Below are 19596 nucleotides of genomic sequence, written 5' to 3'. Positions count from 1 at the left end.
GCATGTGTGTATATATGTATGTGTGTGTATCTATGTATGTATGTATGTATGTATGTGTAAAACCTCCTTTGGTGGCAGGTGAAGGGTTAAGTATTCCCGTTGCACACATTGTATCCATCATATACAGGCTTTTCAGTGTTAAAGATGTAGGGGACGAGTTGCAGTGCACATCGCTGAAGGGGTTAAGCATGTCACATGTGTATGATGTTTGTATGTTGCATGTTCTCCCTTGCGCTTTGAGACTCTGGCTGGGAACTGTCTAGAGGCCCATAGAGAACGTTAACCCTTCGCCCGCAGAGACCCCACCTCTTTGTACCATGTGACCGGGGGCGGGGCCGCGTGTCTCTCACAGGCGCTCAGCTTCAGATAGTGGTCAGTGCGCGCTGCCTGTATCGGGGTGAGTGTGGGTTCTTTGCGGGGTGCTGTTTATAAGGCTGGGTGGGATACGGAGGGACACGGCCGGACCCACCCGGTGTGTCATGGAAGGTATGATAGCGATGCTTGTGGGTGAGACTGCAGCGTGTGTCGGGTAATGGGCTTTGTTATGACGATACATAGAGTGAAACCGGCATGTAGAGGGTTACTGGGCCTTTATGTCACGAGATGATGGGTTTGATTAAAGGAGTGATAGGTGTGAGGGGAGGGGGCAGGGGTAACGTTCATACTGTGCATCTCCACCCACCCCCTGCATCCTGTTATATGTACATGTAGATACATATATGTGATCTGTGTGCATGTAATGCTGCATCTGCATGGCATATAAAGTGAATTCACAGATTGGGGCTGCACAGCTGACAGATGGTGGCCGTTTGGGGCCTTTTGAGGCAGTGAGTGACCAGCCCATGGAGAATAATACTAAATGAATGAAAAGGGTTAAATGATATAATAATAATTCTATGTAAACAGCCCCAAAAGGCCGGTAACTGGCTGCACAATGCATGTGTAGGCCCCGGGGGCAGGGATTTTACTAATGAAATAATGTTATGCACACAGTTACATGTACTGCAACATACACGGTTACATGTTCTGCAACATACAAGCAGGACAGGGCATGTGTGAAAGAGCCGTATGTAAAGCGCCTGCAGCGTTGTATGTGATTCACGCCCCCCTAGCATGATGTGAGGCCCTAACATTGTAAAGATGGTTTCATTCCGTGTTTGTGTCTTTAAATGTTTTAAGCTGCATGGCGGTGCATTTAATGCGTTGATTGCATTCGCCTCCCGTCTGCTTGGCTCGTATTTATATCTTATTTTTTTTTCTCGGGGGAAATAAATATTCCCTTATGTCTGCCTTTGATTTAGAAACCCTATCCGTGTGGCCCTACGCCGGGGGTAGGTGGGCTGCTGCCGGGGGCCGTCGGATGCTGCAGTCACCTTGCTGTCGGTACACGTGACGCCGCTGTGCCAGACGCCATTGGCTGTAACCAGGGGACGCAGCACTTAAAATTCTGCCGGAGTTCCATCCCGTTGTCTGTCGTTGATATAGCCGGATCGTTCCGACGAGCTTCTGACGCTCTCCCCCGTCGTGTTTGATGTTTTCAGGGAACGCTCCACGGAGGATAACGCCGTAACACGCTAATTACATGCAGTGTGCCCGGCAGACTGCACTCCGTGTTGTCACATGTAGGGTATTGGAACAGAAAGCTGTGCTACGGACGCCGAGCCCCACGGCGTAACGTGTCAGCCGTTACTCACTGCGGAATAACTGGTGACCGCTTAACCCGTTCAGTGCCAGTGGGTTGAGTAAGAGGTTGCATAGTAGTTCACATAGACTGCGGTCCGTTTGTGTTCCTTGTACTAATAGGGTTAACCCCTTTATTGCTGCTCATGAAATGGTGACTATGATGCTCGCCTCCTCCTAGCAGCAGGATCTGGGTATATAGTCTCTGTTTCCGCCGCGCTGAACACATAAGATCAATTTTGGTTTCCTGTCCTCTGAGAGAAGAAACAGCAGCATCCCCCCCCCCCCGTGTCATCCATTCTCAGTTACCCTCCCGTGTAATCTCTCTAATCTGCCAAAGACAGGCGCATCCTCTGGGTGCCAGCTGACCTTTCCTGTAACCTCTTTCAGGTCAGTGTCCTGCGGATTGACTGGGAAGGGGTTAAATGCTTCATTATTACACGCGCATTATTACGCTGCCCGAGTGAGGCTTGCTCAGTTTCTTAAATCTTGTAAATTATTTCAAGATGTCCGTAAAACCGAGGAGGGCAAATATTTGTTCACCCTATTTATTAAATGGGGCAATTAATGTAGACCGTGTATTAACAGGGATTGTCTCGTGGGCCATTATTCCTTCAGCACAATTAGGATAGCATGGATTGCGGGAGCAGCTTGTGTCTGACCGCCGGAAATCTGCTACCTTCCGGCTGCTGTGTCCGTGTGGTTGGTACCTTCGTTGGGATTCTTCTGCGTGGTCTTCTGTTGCTGTTGGACTGGTTTCTATACAATGTATTGTATATTATAAAGTCATTGGCTATAATAAGGGTCCCGGACTGCTGGTGGTATTCATTAACCCCTTATATTCCATGCCGCTACATCCCTGGTTTACAGTTTTGGGGTTGACTTTCTCTGTACCATTCATGGCATAAAGACAAACAAGGGAGAGCGAGCTCAGAGGGGGACTCATACCATAAATTACCGGGGAAGGCCCAGGGGTCTGAATATGTAAATCTGGGAGGAAAGGCGAGAGGAGAAGGGATGTGATAGAAAGATTTAAATACTTAAAGGGATTTGACATGTTAGAGGACGGAGGTTAATTTCAGAGAAGAAACGTTATTAGTAATCTAAATTGAGAGGGTCAGAGGCTTATGTGTAACGTAAGGAAGTTATACTTTTACTGGGTAGTAGATAAGTGGAACAGTCTCCAAGCAGAAGTGGAAGAGGCTAATGCAGTGATGGAATATAACATGCATATCACAGGCGTATGGTTATCCTGAATCTAAGATGAGACCAAGGTCTGAGTGTTAACATCAGGCCAGATGGGCCGAATGGCTCCTATCTGCCATCAATTAAACTCATCACGTCACTTGCCCGGGTATTGTAAGCAAACGCATTGACTAAGTGCTGAGCTTTAGTTAAACGCGTTGGCGGGTCCTGGTTGTGACATTACAATGTTTGTCGCGTTTATCTATCTATCCTATCTATCTATCTATATATAATGTGTGTGTGTTTCTCTAGAGTATATACATTGTAACCTAGAAGAATAATATGGAACAATTGTATCTTCTCTGTTTTTGGACTGGGGGTATTTAGGGCTCTTATAATCTTACCCCTGGTGCCTTACTCTACCTCCCATAATATTCTGTACCCTTGAAACGGGTCCCAGTACAATGTGGCACCTAAACAGCATATGCTGGGGGGTGCGGAGTGCCTGTGTTCATCGATCTTTACTAAATATAAAAAGGTTGGAACCAAACAGAACGTTTTAGAAGCCCGTGCTTTTGCTTTGGTATCAGCTTTGCTTTTTTGCGACTGCTTTTTGACCAAAGAGCTGACAGTCAAAGATAAGGAGTGCTGCTGCGTTATTATGTGTAGCCTGGCACTGTTAGCTGGCTCGCCGCGGCCAGGAAGGTAGCCGTATTTATATTATGAGACCGTTACGAGACTGTCCTTGAAATCCAGAGAAAGCAACGCGTGGTTTGGGCCGGGACCTAGGCGGCTGCCTACCTTCTCTCTGTGAGAGCGGCATCGGGGATCCTGGAACAGTAATAGGGAGATGGAAGCTCATTGTCTCTGAGCGATGGCGTCCCCTTTCCTGGGGCTGCAATACCTCTGCAAAATCTCCCCCCCCCCGCCCGATATTTAACCCTTCAGTGACACTCCAATTTACAGCAAACTATAAAATGCAATAAAATCCATGTATTCGGGGCTGGTCCTGAATGTCTGCAGAATAGCTCTGTATTTGGTATTCATCTAAATTAGTTTCTGTGTCTTTTTTTTTAATGACAGTGGCGTTTTTTTAAATGTCTTTTTAATCAGTGTAAGGGTTATAGCGGTACCTCATGTACCATATTGGCTAATAACTTCCCCATTTTGACTTTATTTTTTTTTTTTTTTCTTTGTATTTTTTTTTGTGAATTTTTGGGTTCTTCCTTTCGGTTTTATACATAGCCTCTACAAGTATATATAATATATACAGATTGTAAATTTTTGGTACCTCTGGACATATGTTTGCACTTAAATCTATAAAGTTTCACAGGGCTTCATAAGGAAGTGATAAAACGTCCCTGGTGTTTCTCAGCTGCGCCAATCCGCCCCCCACCCCAAGACCTTTTTCTTTATTCTCCCTTCCTCCCCTTACACAACTTCCCGTCCTTTCCTGGTTCTGTTGGTGTGGAATAGGAAAGGTCACCATTGTTGGCCTTCAAAGGGTTCTGTGCCGAGCCAGGCTATGGGGTCACTGCGATGAAACACTTATGTCCATCCCACCAAACATCTTTACTTAAGCTCTTGGTCTACAAATAATATTATTAATATAATGAAATATGCACAGAAACCGAGCTTGGTCAGGACAGCTTGATCCGGACCTTAGACCTCATTGTTGGAAATGAGAAGATGCCGATCAGCTGGGACCTGACGAGGGGTTGGGTTCTTCTGCACCGGAGGGTCGCTAATTCATGGTTTTTAGTTCTAGGTCTCGGATTGAGCAGCATCTTTGAGAAGTCAATGAGAAGGTCCTAGAAACGTGGAGGTTGTGTGGTGGGATGAGAGTTTAATATGCGCAGGAGTCGCTGCAGCATCTGTTATCATTATGCTTTGCGATAGACGGGAATGATGTCACTGCAGAAAATGGATGAATATAAAAGGATTTGGAGCTGGGCGTACAAAAGGGAATGTTGTAAATGTTTTACTAGGAAATACAGTATTCTCCAGGGTTAAAGGTCAGCTTTCAGAGCACTACAATATACTATATAAAAGGGCGGAGAATTCTTCAGATCTAGATATATATAGATATATATGTAAACGGGTTTAGCTGTATTAGTCCAGTAGACACGAGTATTGCAGAGTATGCGGGGATACCTTTTTTTTTATCCTCTCCATCTGAACCAATACTCGGATATATATGTATATAGATATAGATATATGTATATATAGCTGCTAATAGGCAATAACTATTACTGTGCGGCCTTGAAGTGTAAAGTAACTCGCTTCTTACCCGTGGCAGATCCCACAGAAACCATTGATTCCCAAGAATATATGTTGTTTTGGAGCCATCTGCTATCTTTCCTTCGGAGTCGCTTAAGTATTGGCTGTAGAGTTGGGTGACCGGGTGCCACCTATGTGGACTCATCGAAAAGCCGTTGTTGGTCTCTATTCAGTAAAGATCTGGCAGGCGACTTATTACTTATAAATGTCATTATGTGCTTCGCAGCGTCCTCTGTGCTTATCGTATCTCTGTAGCCTCGCACTCACACTCACGCTACTCATCTGGAACCTGAACTTATATCTTCACCTTCTTGGATTCAGTAGGATGTCATCTTCCCCAAAATCTAAGTACGTAGACATTTCACAGATGTTTGAACCCAAGCACTCAGAAGCTGGCGTCATCGCAGCGTTTTTAACAGTTTCTAGCCAAAATAAGCCAACAAAATCCATGCCATCAAGCACTTCACATACCTGTGCGTTATTGTAAAGTATGCAGGCTTTTGCATATATGAGGGCGCCAGTCCTGTTCCTATGGCGAGTAGGAAATAAGTCTCAATACAGAACAGTCAAAAATGTAATTTAATTCCATTAATGTTGATTTATAGAGCATCGTCTTTTTCCGCAGTGGGTAAATATGACATAACAAGCAGCACATCAAAATTTGGGCATTTCTGGTCTTTCTGGAGTAAGATAAGTGATCTCTTCCAACGGACGATGATCTTGGAAATGAATATAGCGACACGCAATGAAAGATAAGCTCGTCCTGTTCTCTATAGATGATTTAGACTTTTCTAGTGATTTCTGTGTAGGAAATATTTGGATATGTGCAACGTGCAACTTTTCTTTATGGCTGAGGTGTAATAACACAACATATGGAATGTGTTCTGTTCCAAAGGTCCGACATCATAAGGTTTTGTTTGCCTTCACTTTGGTGTTTAGTGCAGAAGAGCTGGACTCGTTTCCTCCAGCAAAAGTGTTTTCTTTCTTCTATCTGACTTGTAGGCACAACAGTTTTAATAACAAACCTCCAAATTGTCTTCAGTGGGTATTTTTTTTTCTTGGCCTGTACAATGGCTGTAATGTCATCCTGGTTATAGGGGCAGCTCCCCCTTTGTGTACCGGGAGATAATATGCGCCGGCTCCTCTCTCCCCCCAGAGTCTCAACATAAACAGGAAGCTTTTAACATTTCATCTGTCTGTCGCCGTGACAAGTACAGCAAAGAGAGCTAGAAAATATATACATAACCATCTGATTGTGTGCTCAGGAGATGCGCATAGGTTTTTAAAAAAATATATATATTTTTTTTTATATACATATATAATTATTATTATTTTTTTTTTTTATTGAGGTCTGTTGTTTTAATGCTGGTATTTAACCAACAGATTACGCTTTGGTTTTGTAAGCTCACCAGCAGAGCCTTCTTTTGTGTTAGACTGTCAGACGCTTCGAATGTATGTATTGTAAGAAGCGCTGTGTACATTATCGGCGCTATATGAATAAGATACTGATCTATACGTGCAAATTGTTGCATGTTAAAAATAAGTCTCTACCTTCTACTTGCATGTCTGGGTTTTGACACAAGAGGAACACTAAAAAGTATCCAAACACTTCTATCTAAAACACTTACACAAAGGCAATGCACCCAACGGAAAAGAACAGAGCGCGTCCGGCCGAAATGTAAATGCTAATCAAGCTTGTTGACACCGAGTGGCTTTTCAGGCAGTAATGCAAAGTCTTTACATCGGGGCATTTAAGCGGCAGCCCTCCCAAGGAGGTTGGTATAAAACTGTGACCCCCGGTAAAAGATTTAGATAGTATGTCTATTGCCTGAATAATCGTCAGAATGGCCCCCATTAGCGCGGATACTCGGTCGGTTACTATGATAGGATGCTTTGGGCTGCTAAGCGCTGTGTATGTATTTGTATGAAACGAGGAATCTGCGCTTTGAGGAAATCCAGCGTAATTAAGATAATTGTCAAATAATTAGGATATTAAGTCTTTTCAGACTTAGTTTGTTAAAGCTGTCGCCTCTGTGTTCTCAGAATAGCAGCGGATGCTGGGGAGATGCTATTTAGTGGTTTATAAGAGCAGGCAGTGGCCACAGAGCAAGAGTTTCAAGCCCTTCTCATACTTAATGAAATGTCGGTGATCTTCTCCGCTGTGTGTTTCCGACAGCCGGATCTGTATGTAACGCAGTGGCACCCCTGGACAGGCTCGGGGCTCTGGTCATTGTATTAAACATGATGAGTAAAGCGACATAAATGTTTTGAGAATAACCCGCAGTTCCTTTTTTTTCTTCTTCTTCTATCTTCCGCTTTCTTCTGTCTAACATATTTAACACTTCGTTTTTGCTGCCTGTGCTCACGAGCAATACACGGTTTACATCCTTTTGACTTGGTGTGAGAAGGCGATAGATCTCGGTTGTCCCTCTGTAACGTTCTGGCCCTAGATGGCTTCTCACAGATATTATTCTTATGGACATGGCGAGACGGGTAGATGTCACGGAGCTTCTAACCCACCATAATCTAGTGGATACCCATTGGGCTATCAAAGCGGTGAATAACCGGTCCAGTGATACCAGTGTGACCAGCTTCTTGATAGGACATCTCTTGGCTTCCTAGTGGTTTTAAAGGATAGCGCTGAGGCAGCAACCGCACTGATCAAACGTTTAACTAAAATATTCTATTTTTCACAGCTCACGGGTTAATTTTTTTTTTTTTTTTAAAGACGGCTAATAGATAATTTGGTTCCCAGGCAGTAAATATCAAATAAAGAAAGTATCCTGAAGTCCCAGAGGCTGGAGATTCCGATTTGTCAACATTGAGATCAAAAGAAAGTGCTTGTGAGCCGTGCCATCTTAACATGTCCTATGTTTTTAAACACTGTGTAGCGTTAAGTAAACATGGGACAGATCTAGAGCTACGCTTGAGTGCAGTGCCAGATGTTATCAGAGGTTCCAAGTCCTGTAGCAGAAAACACACCTATGTTTGGTAGCAACTTCATCATCTTGATGCCAGCTTGAATCTGACAAGAATTGCGTAATCTGAACTATATGTTCTCTATCTATGGTGTCTAAGGATCATGAGATCAGAGAAGTTCTATAGACCTGATAGAGCAGAAGATGAGGACTTCTTACACTCATCACTTGATGTTGTTCACGTCACGTCTCCCTCATACATACCCTATGAAGTTCCCGTTCCTCCCCCTCTGAATTGGGTAGCGTTAGAAAGGATGGTGGGATATGGAGATGTGGAATTGAGAGGGCACCGTCTGCCGGGGTATAACAATCCCTTACCTTTAAACCAAATCTCTCCAGACCGTTCAACTGTTTATGGCAGTTTTATTAATGCTAAAAGATGTTGATGGCAATTACCCTTTAACTACAGAATCGGCACTATAAATAGAATAAATGTATTGACATAATACGGACTTTAATAACTCCGGAGACTCCTTGGCAGCTCTCCTTAATGTGGTGTGATATCTCCTGAGATCCGGTTTTTCTTCATTCTTTTCACCAGAATGGCCTCCAGTTCACATCGCATTCGTCGTTCCTTAGCTGTTCCAACTGGCTATGCTTTTAATGTCAAGGGATTATATCCTTGTGGATTATTACATATATTAAACAAAGTCTTAGGTCACACAGCATAGTATTTGTTTTGGATGTTTATCATTTCAATGGAAGGTCAAGCATTACTGGGTTTAGAGCCGATCTGTCGCTTTTACCGTGTTGGATTGCTATACATTAGATAACCATGACCCTGCTTGCGAAATAAGAAGTTATATGCATTCATACTTCTGCAGGACATCTTTTGTGTAAACCGTGGGGACCGTTGTCTTAACTCCTTCTTTAGAGGATTTCTCCCATTTTCTTTAGCAGCTGGTTGTTGCATCTCCAAAAGAAATGTCGTCAATAGCTCTTATGCAAGTAAAGTAATCCATGTAAAGTATGGATTGCGAGGCACCCTACTGATTCCTGAAATATGCCACATTCAGGAAACAATGGCGGGGGTCCCCCTTTAAAATGTCTGTGTGCCTAATGCATTGGAGACATAGCTGTCAGGATTCATCTTTCTTATCTTCCGTCTGCAGTTAGTGAGGACCCTCACACATACGGAGTCGCCATGACAGACGCCATCAGGGACGCAGGGATGAAGCAAGCTCTCCCTACTCGAGGTGTGGGAGAGAAACCCCCGACGGATTTTGGATATGTCGGGATAGATGCCATCTTGGAGCAGATGAGGAAGAAGGCCATGAAGCAGGGGTTTGAGCTAAACATCATGGTGGTAGGTGAGTATGCGAGTCTCCTGCCTCTTTCTTTCTGTAACATTGCAATGAGCCTAATGCAGGTATTTCAATGCAGATAAAAATGCTATAAAATTGTTACAATTCAGAAAACACAATATATGGACATTTACCCTAAATAGACATATGTAATGAGGACTCATTACATGAGACAGAACAAAACTGTCATATGATGTGACGTCTGCTTTGTGCTTTTTGTTTACTTTCCCACACACTATTGTCCCTGATGATCCGAGCTCGTGCAGCGAGTGTGCTTCACCTATATAGTGATAAATGGCCGGCCGGCTTCCGAGCTCCGTAAAGTTTGTTTAGAGCAATCTTCACCCAGAATGCATGACGCATGAGAACGTCTCATTATTTGTTGATTTTTGTTGTAAGGTTCAGGTTGATTTGATCTCTCTAATAATTGTCATCTAGAGCCCCTTCCTCTCTTTATTTTAACTTCATTTGTCTGCCCCATCTCTGCTCTCAGGTCAAAGTGGGCTTGGAAAATCCACATTGATAAACACGCTCTTCAAATCCAAAGTGAGCAGGAAATCTGTGCAGCCTACGGGCGAGGAACGTATCCCTAAAACCATAGAGATCAAAAGCATCGCTCACGGTGAGTATATTAAAGTATTTGAGAGAGTGCCTGTCTAAAGTGCGCTGCTCGCTGAAAACCGTTCACCTACACGTTGGGGATATACGTCAGTTGGTTGACTGGTTAATGGTGTCTACTTAATAGCACATGTAGCCGCTACTCAAACCTTCTTCCTTAACAAGTCTTGCTCTCTTTCCCCCCCCCTTCAATCTAAATACCACATTTTGTGTTGTTTTCCAGAAATTGAGGAGAAAGGAGTGCGTATGAAGCTGACGGTCATCGACACGCCTGGCTTTGGAGATCACATAAACAATGAGAACTGGTGAGGCTTTACGAAAGATAGGCATTATCTGTCACGGTCATGGCTCTTCTCTTCTGTCCATCATTAGTCTCCTGTGGTTTTCATGATGTATGGTTAGGGTTAACATGACTCATGTTTATGACACCATAATTTTAGTATCTTCGTATGCCTTCCTTCTATTTTTACTAGTGTAGTTACTATTAGTGCAGAGTAAGGTTCTCTTAGGAGTTTAAATGTCTCTGTAAGAGCCAACATTGTCTCTAATGTGTACGTTATTCTGCCTTTCACTTTTTAGCTGGGTGCCCATCATGAAATTTATCAATGACCAGTATGAAAAGTACCTTCAAGAGGAGGTGAATATCAACCGCAAGAAGCGAATTCCCGACACCAGAGTTCACTGTTGTATATACTTTATCCCAGCCACAGGACACTCGTGAGTACAAATGTTTGACATTAGTTTTTAAATATATCTTCGTAATCCTACATATTACATATTAACATCAGGGCTACATTTCTGAGAACCGCTTTATTTGGGATAACTAGACCCCTCACATTTTCCGGTAGTCTTCCCAAGAATCAAGTAAATTATTTGGCTGTGTGATCATTTTATCCTATTTTAAATATTAGTGAAAACCAGTGCCTGTGTTACGGTGAAAATAAAGGAGAAACCACAAAAACAAGACCAAAAAAACACATGGGATGGTATACTCTCTGGACAAAAAATAATTTTTTTATTTACTTTTAATTGCCAATGGAAGTTCCCCTTGAGGTATAATCATTCCTGAAGTGGTTTTGTAGCGTCACTCGGATGAGCATGCCGTCTTCTCACGCATGCTTGCTTGCTTGCCAGCACTCACCACTGTCCACAGCAATATTATGGAAGCAGTCGCCATGGAAACTAGAAACTGCTCCGCACTAAACACCAGAATTGGTCTTTATAACTATGGCTGTATGTGAGTAATGTATATAAGTGATCTTATCGCCAACATGTAGGATGCCCCTGCTGTTTGGGCCATTCCATTGTCAGGAATGCACCTTGCACCAGAGTCGTGTATGTCAGGGAGTTGGGCTGAAGCACGTGCTTGCAGCTCAAATAAACTTTCTCCTCTGCCTGTTGGAAATCCGAAGCAGCATCCCATTGGTTAAAAATCTCACTCCCAGTCATCCCCTTAAAAACAGGGGAATAAAGTTGTAGTGATGCCGTCTTTCTTTGGCTAACAGCCAGGTCACGTGTGATGCATTCCAATAGTAACCCAGCTGCCCATTCGCCTGGTGTTTTGACCTGTGTTTGTGATCGTAGAACAATCCTTAATAGTACCAGGTCTTTCTGGACTGTGGTATTTTGTGTAAAATGTTTCAGTTGTGAACCGGAGTCTTTAGCTGAATTTTATACTTTTTAGTTCAGTGTAGATAAGGAGGTGTAACGTTACATAAGCTTTGGGGTATTCAGTGGTCTCTTTATTATAATATCCAGAAAGCCTGAGTAACGTAACATATATTTTTGGGCTACAAGTATTTACAGAGTTGACCCTTAAATTGTATACTTTATGCAGTGGACGCATTGTTGCAAATTTCCATTGGCCAGACTGCTGCAACATAAGGTCTTCTCTGGCCACCATTAATGTGGCAGGAGGGGGCTGCTCAACCTTAACGTTTGGTCAGATTTATTATAACCTTTTTGAACTATAAGAGGACAAAACACAAAGCCATTATTTTCAGTTTCCTAAATAAAGCTCATTTACATCGATCTGTATTGTACACATAATATATTGATATATTGTAGGGGTGTCTACGAATGTACTATGCCTCCCCTGTCCTGCTGTAGTAATGTATGAGGAGGCTGTGATAGAAGATCTGCTTCATGTTTATTAGCACTGATACAGTACAATCACCCCTTTAAGTCTATATTATGTTTAGAATATATCACTGTTTATGTAAAAAAAGTACCGTATTTGCTCGATTATAAGACGACCCTGATTATAAGACGACCCCCCAAAATCTGAATATTAACTTAGGAAAAAAAGAAAAAGCCTGAATATAAGACGACCCTAAAGGAAAAAAGTTTTACCAGTAAATGTTAATTCATGTAAACTATTTTTTTTAATAAAAGCTATGATTGAGAAAAATATTTTTTTTTTGTTTTTATTTCTTTTATATTTTCTATTGTATTTTCCAACCTGTCCCCCAGTTACGCACATCTGCCCCCAGGCTTGCCACACCAATATGGCACTGTGGCCCATGATATGCCTTTTAACCCTCTATATGCCACTGTGCCCCATGGTATGCCTTTTGACCCCCTATGTGCCACTCTGCCTCCAGAAATGCCTTATACCCCTATATCCCATTCTGGCATTTAGGGGGTTAAAATGCATATTATGGGGCAGAGTGGCATATAGGGAGGTATAAGGCATTCCAGGAGGCAGAGTGGCATTAAGGGAGTTAAAAGGCATTATATAGAGCACTCTGCCTCCAGAAATGCCTTATACCCCTATATGCCACTCTGGCATTTAGGGGGTTAAAAGGCATATTATGGGGCAGAGTGGCATATAGGGAGGTATAAGGCATTTCAGGAGGCAGAGTGCACTATTAAATGCCCCCTTAACGCCACTCTGCCTCCTTACCGGTGCTTCCAATTTCCTGCTGTATTGCCGGGGCAGCGGGTTGACGTCTCATTCCGCGGCAGCCGGAAGGAGGTGGAGTTGGCAGCGGGGGTTTGTATGCGTCCGTCGCAAATACCTTCCCCGGCTGTCAGAGATCAGGAACTCTGGAACAATGATCTCTGACAGTCGGGGAAGGTATTTGCGACGGACGCATACAAACCCCCGCTGCCAACTTCACCTCCGGAAGCACCGGTAAGTGTGTGTGTGTGGGGGGGGCGACGACAGGAGGATCCAGGTCCCCTGCAGCGGTGCGGGGGATCTGGATCTTAGTCTCCTAATCAGACCTCTATTTGAGGTCTGATTAGAAGACGACCCCGATTATAAGACGAGGGGTATTTTTCAGAGCATTTGCTCTGAAAAAAACCTCGTCTTATAATCGAGCAAATACGGTAACATATTTTGTAAACACTGTAAAGTTCAGAAGGTGTCGGGAACAATGTTCTAGAGTTTTGTACATGTCTCTTGTTCTTAATCTTAAAATCCTAGGACTAGGAAGAATTATCTGACTGAGGAACGGTTTTGCATGAATTTATACCCTCACAAATGTGTGAGTGGGAGAGGGGGTGGAATACAGACTCTGAAATCATCATTTATTGCCCCATTGCTTTGTGTAGAGCAAGTTCTTCCACACCAAACTCATCCAACCGTGTCATTATGGATGTTGCTTTGTGCCCTGGAGCACAGTCATGCTGGAATAGAAGAGGGTCATCCTTGGGTTTCTCCAAAGTAACACCCTGCTTCATGTTTGTTGCACCGGATCATATACACAATATAAGCAGATGTACATGTGTATGATCCCTTGATGATGTGATGGGCAGTGTTGTCAGTACAGATGTGCTGACCTATTTTACAGCGAGATATATTGCATTCTGCAATATTTTATCGACCACTTTCTGTTTCAGGTTAGGTGGTTGTCTGAAAGCCATGATAGGTGGTTCAGGGAATAATTATAACCTCCCTCTTTGTTTTCAGACTCCGGCCCTTGGATATTGAATTCATGAGACGTTTGAGCAAAGTAGTAAACATTGTACCGGTAATCGCCAAGGCGGACACTTTAACCTTAGAGGAGAGAGATTACTTCAAGCAGAGGGTAAGTAGTAGTAGATGTTCTTCTAAAGATCTCATGATTACAAAATAGTATATTTCTCTAGCAACGAAACCTAGTTTCATTGGTTAGGGAAAAAGATGTTAAGAAAACATTCACTGTTAAGCAAGTTTAATGTTTTTTCCAAATAACTAAATGTTTTTAACCCCTTAATGACAAAGCCCGTACATGTACGGGCTCACAATGCATTGTTTTCAATGGGTTTAGGGACCGCCCATTGTCCTTAAGGGGTTAAGAGTACGATTGGATTCCAGTGTTTGTTTACTAGCCGTGTTAACTATAAATACAAATAATTGTGATACTACTTGTGTTTAGCACTGAATGCATCAGGCTTGTTGGCTGTGGTTCCAAATGTATTTTCACAAATCTGTTGTCGTTACACAGATCCGTGCCGATCTGCAGAACAACGGAATCGATATCTACCCACAAAAGGAATTTGACGAGGATGCGGAGGATAGGCTGGTCAACGAGAAGATCAGGGTGAGGACCATACAGCTGCTTCATGTGCATTGGCATATAGTAGTAGTAAAAAAAGAAAACTTGGTAAACCATAATACCAAAAACATTTAAGGTCATATTCATCCCTATGGGTACAAACCATGCTACATGCAGATCCACCATAGTCTGCTGCCTACAGTAAGAACGAACCAGGCTTATCTTACCTCCTTATATCCTTCAGGAAATGATTCCATTTGCTGTGGTGGGAAGCGACCAAGAATACCAGATCAATGGCAGGCGGATACTAGGCAGGAAAACCAAATGGGGAACCATTGAAGGTACATTGATGTGTTCTTTTTTTACTATAATTTGTAGACTCTTTCATCTCGAGGATGATACAGTGGTGCCCATGTCATTACCATGTCATCTCCTTAGCATCGAATGGTTGCCTGTGGGGTTTTGGGATCCCTTTTAAAAATGGCACACACTCTTGCAAGGAGTATAAGAAATAATTTCCTATTTTGGGTTACTGCATATGAGCTTTTGCCATTTTAAATCGTGTTTTGACTCCGGACCCCCTCCTCTCCCTGCTCAGCACAATGGATGTTCTGATTTGGCCGCATTGTACAGACAGGGTCTGCTCTCCCTTCACAATAGGTACAATAGGGGTTTCAGCACTGCTCTCCACAAGCTCTTTACAAGATCTGTTCTCCCTGTATGTGTGCTCCTCACAATGTATTGGCAAAAACCAACCCCTCTGCCTCCCAGCTTTAAGAATATCACGTTAAATCTCTCTACCTGCTCGTACTGCTGTATATGGATGCTGTCTACCTACTTTTTTGTTGGAAACTATGTGTAGAAAAAATAAAATAAAAATCTTGCTCTTCACGAGAAAGTGTTTTAATATTAAATTAGGTTCTGTTTCATGTTTTTAACAAGTCACAACATAAAACCTGGTTTCAGTCGATCTCCATTCTGTGATTTGTGGTACTTGATCAGTCTGTAGATGGCTGTTACACGCGTGTTGCATAGTTTGAATCCACACACATGATGTATAATCCCTTTACACGCCTTTTGCTCCACTATAGGGGCGATACTGGATTTTATTTAGAAGTTGGATAGAAACTAGTTTAGTAATTGAATTTCTATACACATGCCTCTAGTGGTTTCTTTGTTGAACATGGCGAACACATGATCTGTGGCTCGCTTCTTCTGCCACGTCTCTACTTTTAATTCCGACTGAGGTTTCTTGCGCGCCCCTCTACCCCCACTCCCTGCTCTACGGATTCAAGTCCTCTGGCTCCAGACAAACAATGTGTCCAGAACTGGGACTTAACCTTCTCTAAACCAAACCGAGCCTAGATCGTTGGGGAAAACTTGTTGAATAATGGGACTCTAAGGTTGTTATGGGTGTTTTGTAGCGACAGATACTCTCTATTGCAGCTCTTTTAAAATGCAAAGTGTTTAATATAGGTTGGATTTATGGATTTATATCTACAGGGAGTAACTATTTCTTTCAAATGGATTACAGCGTATCCATATCCATTTATATTAGACGCGTTCTGTTGAGTTATAGAAACATATTTTAATTTTTAGATCTAATGATCGATGGTTACACCGTGGCTGCCGCCTAGTGGTTTTAGGTGCAAACTGGCCTTTTTTGACTTCATTGTATCCAAACTTGCTCCTGCTATATGAACATTGAGAGGTGTTCATATAGCAACAAGACGGCTTTTTTTATTGTTTATAACGTTTGAATATTTAAGCTTTGTTTATTCATAACCTTTGAATATAGCAGCATTATGTTTCATGCCTACATGGACTCGATGTGCTCTTTCGACAATCTCACCCCCTCTTGCCCTCATATGCTAAGTTCCCTCTTTCTCTTTTCCTGCAGTGGAAAACCCAGGCCACTGTGAATTCTCCTGCCTGCGGGATCTGCTTATCAGGTAAGTGTCCATATTCTTCCAGCAGTGAAAACATTCTCAAGAATATCCACATATAAGGTGTGAAATACAATAATACTCTTTATATATTGTATATACGCTTTAATTCTGGAACATTGGGCAACGCAACATCTTAGGGAGTCTTCCATGGTTGGATCACATCTAGAAGATAATGTCGTCAATGTCGTCCATTGGTGTTAAAATAATAGCCTGGTTCAAATTCGTGTCTGGCTATTCTGTGTGTGTGAGGGACAGCCATTTTTCTCCACTTTTCAGCTCATTCCAAAGGAAAATGAAGCAAAATATCCTTCTTTTGAAGGACACTTATATGTTTTAAATAGTTCCAGAGATTGTACAGATATTTTTAGTAATGTTCTGTAATTGACAATTTTTTTTTCTTTCAAATTATGTCCCAGCTACAAAACATGTTACAAAGATTTAAAAATATCCCAGATTAGTCATTAATGAGGATATTCTGTTCTGAGCCACATCTATTATTTAAAGATGTCATGGTCCGGAGACACGTTTGGGAAACGTGGTCCTTTCAAATGGGATTTTTATTGTTTTATGTTCATGGTGATTCTCGTTGCATGTATTAATGCATATATTTTATATATTTTGTTGCATATAGGACACATATGCAGAATATCAAAGATATAACGAGCAGTATTCACTTTGAGGCATACCGTGTTAAGAGGCTTCAAGAGGGCAACATGCTTTCCAACGGCACAGCAGAGAAAGACTACTCCTCCAACGAGATGTAGCCCCTGCCGCTGGCATCCACCACACCGTCGCCCGTCTTTCATTGTTTCTATCTGTCTTCTGCTCCCAGTGTCATGTTATAGGAGGGGAGTAGAGATGGGGGAAGGAAGGACAGCATGTTAATTTTTGGGGAACCTCTCATTGTCCTTGGTGTTGACCTAAAATGTTCTATGAAGGGCAGAGGATGAGCTGGGGGTGGGGAGAATATGAACTGCCAAAATGTTGCCTTTCTTTCTGTCCGGAATTTTGTGTATGGGGGAGGCTGAATGGATCTCTAACCTTGTTGCTGACTTACTGGATTATGACCCCTACTACTGCAAAATATTAACTCCATCCATCACGTTGATATATATGTGTGTATCCAACACCTAGTAAACTCAATGCTGAGGACTGCAGGGCTCTCTAACACCCCCTTTAAGCTACTTTTACGGTGCCTTCCTCCCCCACAATCCCGGTTTAGAGAACGCTCCGGCATACGGAGTGCTCCTCACTGCATCGTTATAAGGAGGCTTGTGAGGGAGGCAGACAAACCTTATTAAGTAGAGGGAAAGGAGGTTCTCATTGTAATATGCCAAACGTTTCAATCCTGGGGGTTCTATGTAACGAAAGCAGAAGTAGATTGTGCTCCTGGTGTAATTTTGCAAGTTAGAAATTGTATTTATTATGGATTTAAGTGATGATGGGACGGAGAGGCGCTGGATGGAGACGTAAGAGGGCACTGGCAAGGAGTGATTATATGTGTTTTCTGCTTAGGTTCTCAAAGTTCAGGTTTTCAGTCCCCAAAGGGTCCTTCTCCTAACCTATTTCCAGTACCCTCTTCCCGCAGCGTTAGATGCCCCCCCTCCATCCAGTAAGTGTTAACAGCTAGTCTGTTTTCTGATGGATAACTGTACGTGAGCAAGTATTTTACCACCCAATGCACAAAATGGGACTATTTACTCCCTTCCTTTAAGGAAACAAAGTGCTTGTGTATTTAATTTTTTTTTAAAGCATATCTGTCACTGTCATTTTGTGAAATGTCCTTTTTTTTTTTTTAATACTCGTTTGTTCACCTCTCAGAAAATCCTTCCATTTGCTAAGCTGCATTCAGATGAAAAAAAAAACAACAAAATGTAATAAAAAATAATCATTTACTTGTTGAGTTGCTATATTTTAGCAAATAAAAATTATATTAACTGAAAGATATATATTTCAGATGCTAAGACTTTAGGTAAGCAGAGGCAGGACGCTCGATGCACTTGAAAAGATGTCACCTGTCTGTGATGTTATTGTACTGTCCTTTTGTGAAAAGGAAAATTAAATGTTTTTTCCCCCTTTTGTAATGCTTTTTGTGTTTGTTTTTTTTTTGTTTGTTTTTTTGAGGGATTTAAATAAACTCAGCTATCATAAAGTGGCCTTTTATTTGATTTATATGCATTATGACAAACTAGTCCTTTTTTGTATACATAATAATGTCTTTTTAAAATGTATTTCCTAAAATAAATGTTGCAAATGCAAATGTTTTGCATTTTTTATTTTGTAATCACACATCATGTTTCTGAGATGCTCGGACCAGCCCGTCTGGCACCAACAACCATGCGACATCCGAAGTCACTTAAATCCCCTTTTTCTCCCCATTCTGATGCTTGGTTTGAACTTCAGCAAGTTGCCTTGACCACATCTACATGTCTAAATGCATTGATTTGCTGCCATGTGATTGGCTGATTAGTTATTTGTGTTAACAAGCAATTGAACAGGTGAGTGTACACTACTTACTGCCAGTGAGCTCTGGTACTGGATTGATAATAAGTGCAAGGGTTTCTAGCAGCCAACCAGTTTCAAAATTTGTCTGAACACGTGGCAGGGAGTGGGGCTGCAGTTTCTATTTAAGGTAATTTTTGTTCCTTTTATTAATGTTATTGTACTCGTAAAGCACTTTATTGTGCGTTCTTAAAATAAAAATCCCTCTTTAATTTAGGGTGGCAGCTCTCAAGCATCAAAGTGCGCCTTTTAAATCTGACCCATCACTTTATGATATTCAATTACATTATGGATGCACAACCATCATGGTTCAATGGAACCCTTTAGGGTTAATTCACTAAAATATACGGTACGGGCAGCAAATTCAATAATATGCTGTTTGCGCAATCTTTGGCGAGGGAGCTTACACTCTTACACTTGGACCTATGTTAAAAAAGCAACCAAAAAAACTGGTATTTCAGTAAATAGATGTTCTTTTACAACAAAACACAGCAATTGTGAATGTTCTTTATCTGGCTATATGAATGAATACTACATTTTTATTTTAGGGATTATTAGCCCAATAAAACAGTATTTTATTTTGTAAAACAAATACAGAACTAGAAAGTTTTGTATA

The 19596-nt window shown here is 42.0% G+C and overlaps 1 protein-coding gene across 4 annotated transcripts in view; it reads left to right on the top strand.

Annotated features, from left to right (window-relative positions):
- Positions 1 to 18738, top strand: part of SEPTIN9 (septin 9) — an 87712-nt gene extending 68974 nt beyond the window's left edge. For 3 of the 4 annotated variants that reach the window (XM_053452935.1, XM_053452937.1, XM_053452936.1), the window contains 9 exons: positions 9236 to 9433; positions 9921 to 10049; positions 10269 to 10350; positions 10625 to 10762; positions 13962 to 14079; positions 14479 to 14574; positions 14774 to 14870; positions 16430 to 16481; positions 17110 to 18738. In XM_053452935.1, the coding sequence (XP_053308910.1) occupies positions 9236 to 9433; positions 9921 to 10049; positions 10269 to 10350; positions 10625 to 10762; positions 13962 to 14079; positions 14479 to 14574; positions 14774 to 14870; positions 16430 to 16481; positions 17110 to 17242 (1043 nt within the window). In that variant the 3' untranslated portion in view covers positions 17243 to 18738. Of the gene's footprint in view, positions 1 to 344; positions 398 to 9235; positions 9434 to 9920; positions 10050 to 10268; positions 10351 to 10624; positions 10763 to 13961; positions 14080 to 14478; positions 14575 to 14773; positions 14871 to 16429; positions 16482 to 17109 lie in introns of those variants that run through there. The other variant, XM_053452938.1, reaches the window with a different exon arrangement.
- The last annotated feature ends 858 nt before the right edge of the window (positions 18739 to 19596 follow it).

Source organism: Spea bombifrons, chromosome 13 (genome assembly GCF_027358695.1).
Source record: "Spea bombifrons isolate aSpeBom1 chromosome 13, aSpeBom1.2.pri, whole genome shotgun sequence".
NCBI lineage: Eukaryota > Metazoa > Chordata > Amphibia > Anura > Pelobatidae > Spea > Spea bombifrons.
This window is presented reverse-complemented; position numbering and strand designations above follow the sequence as displayed.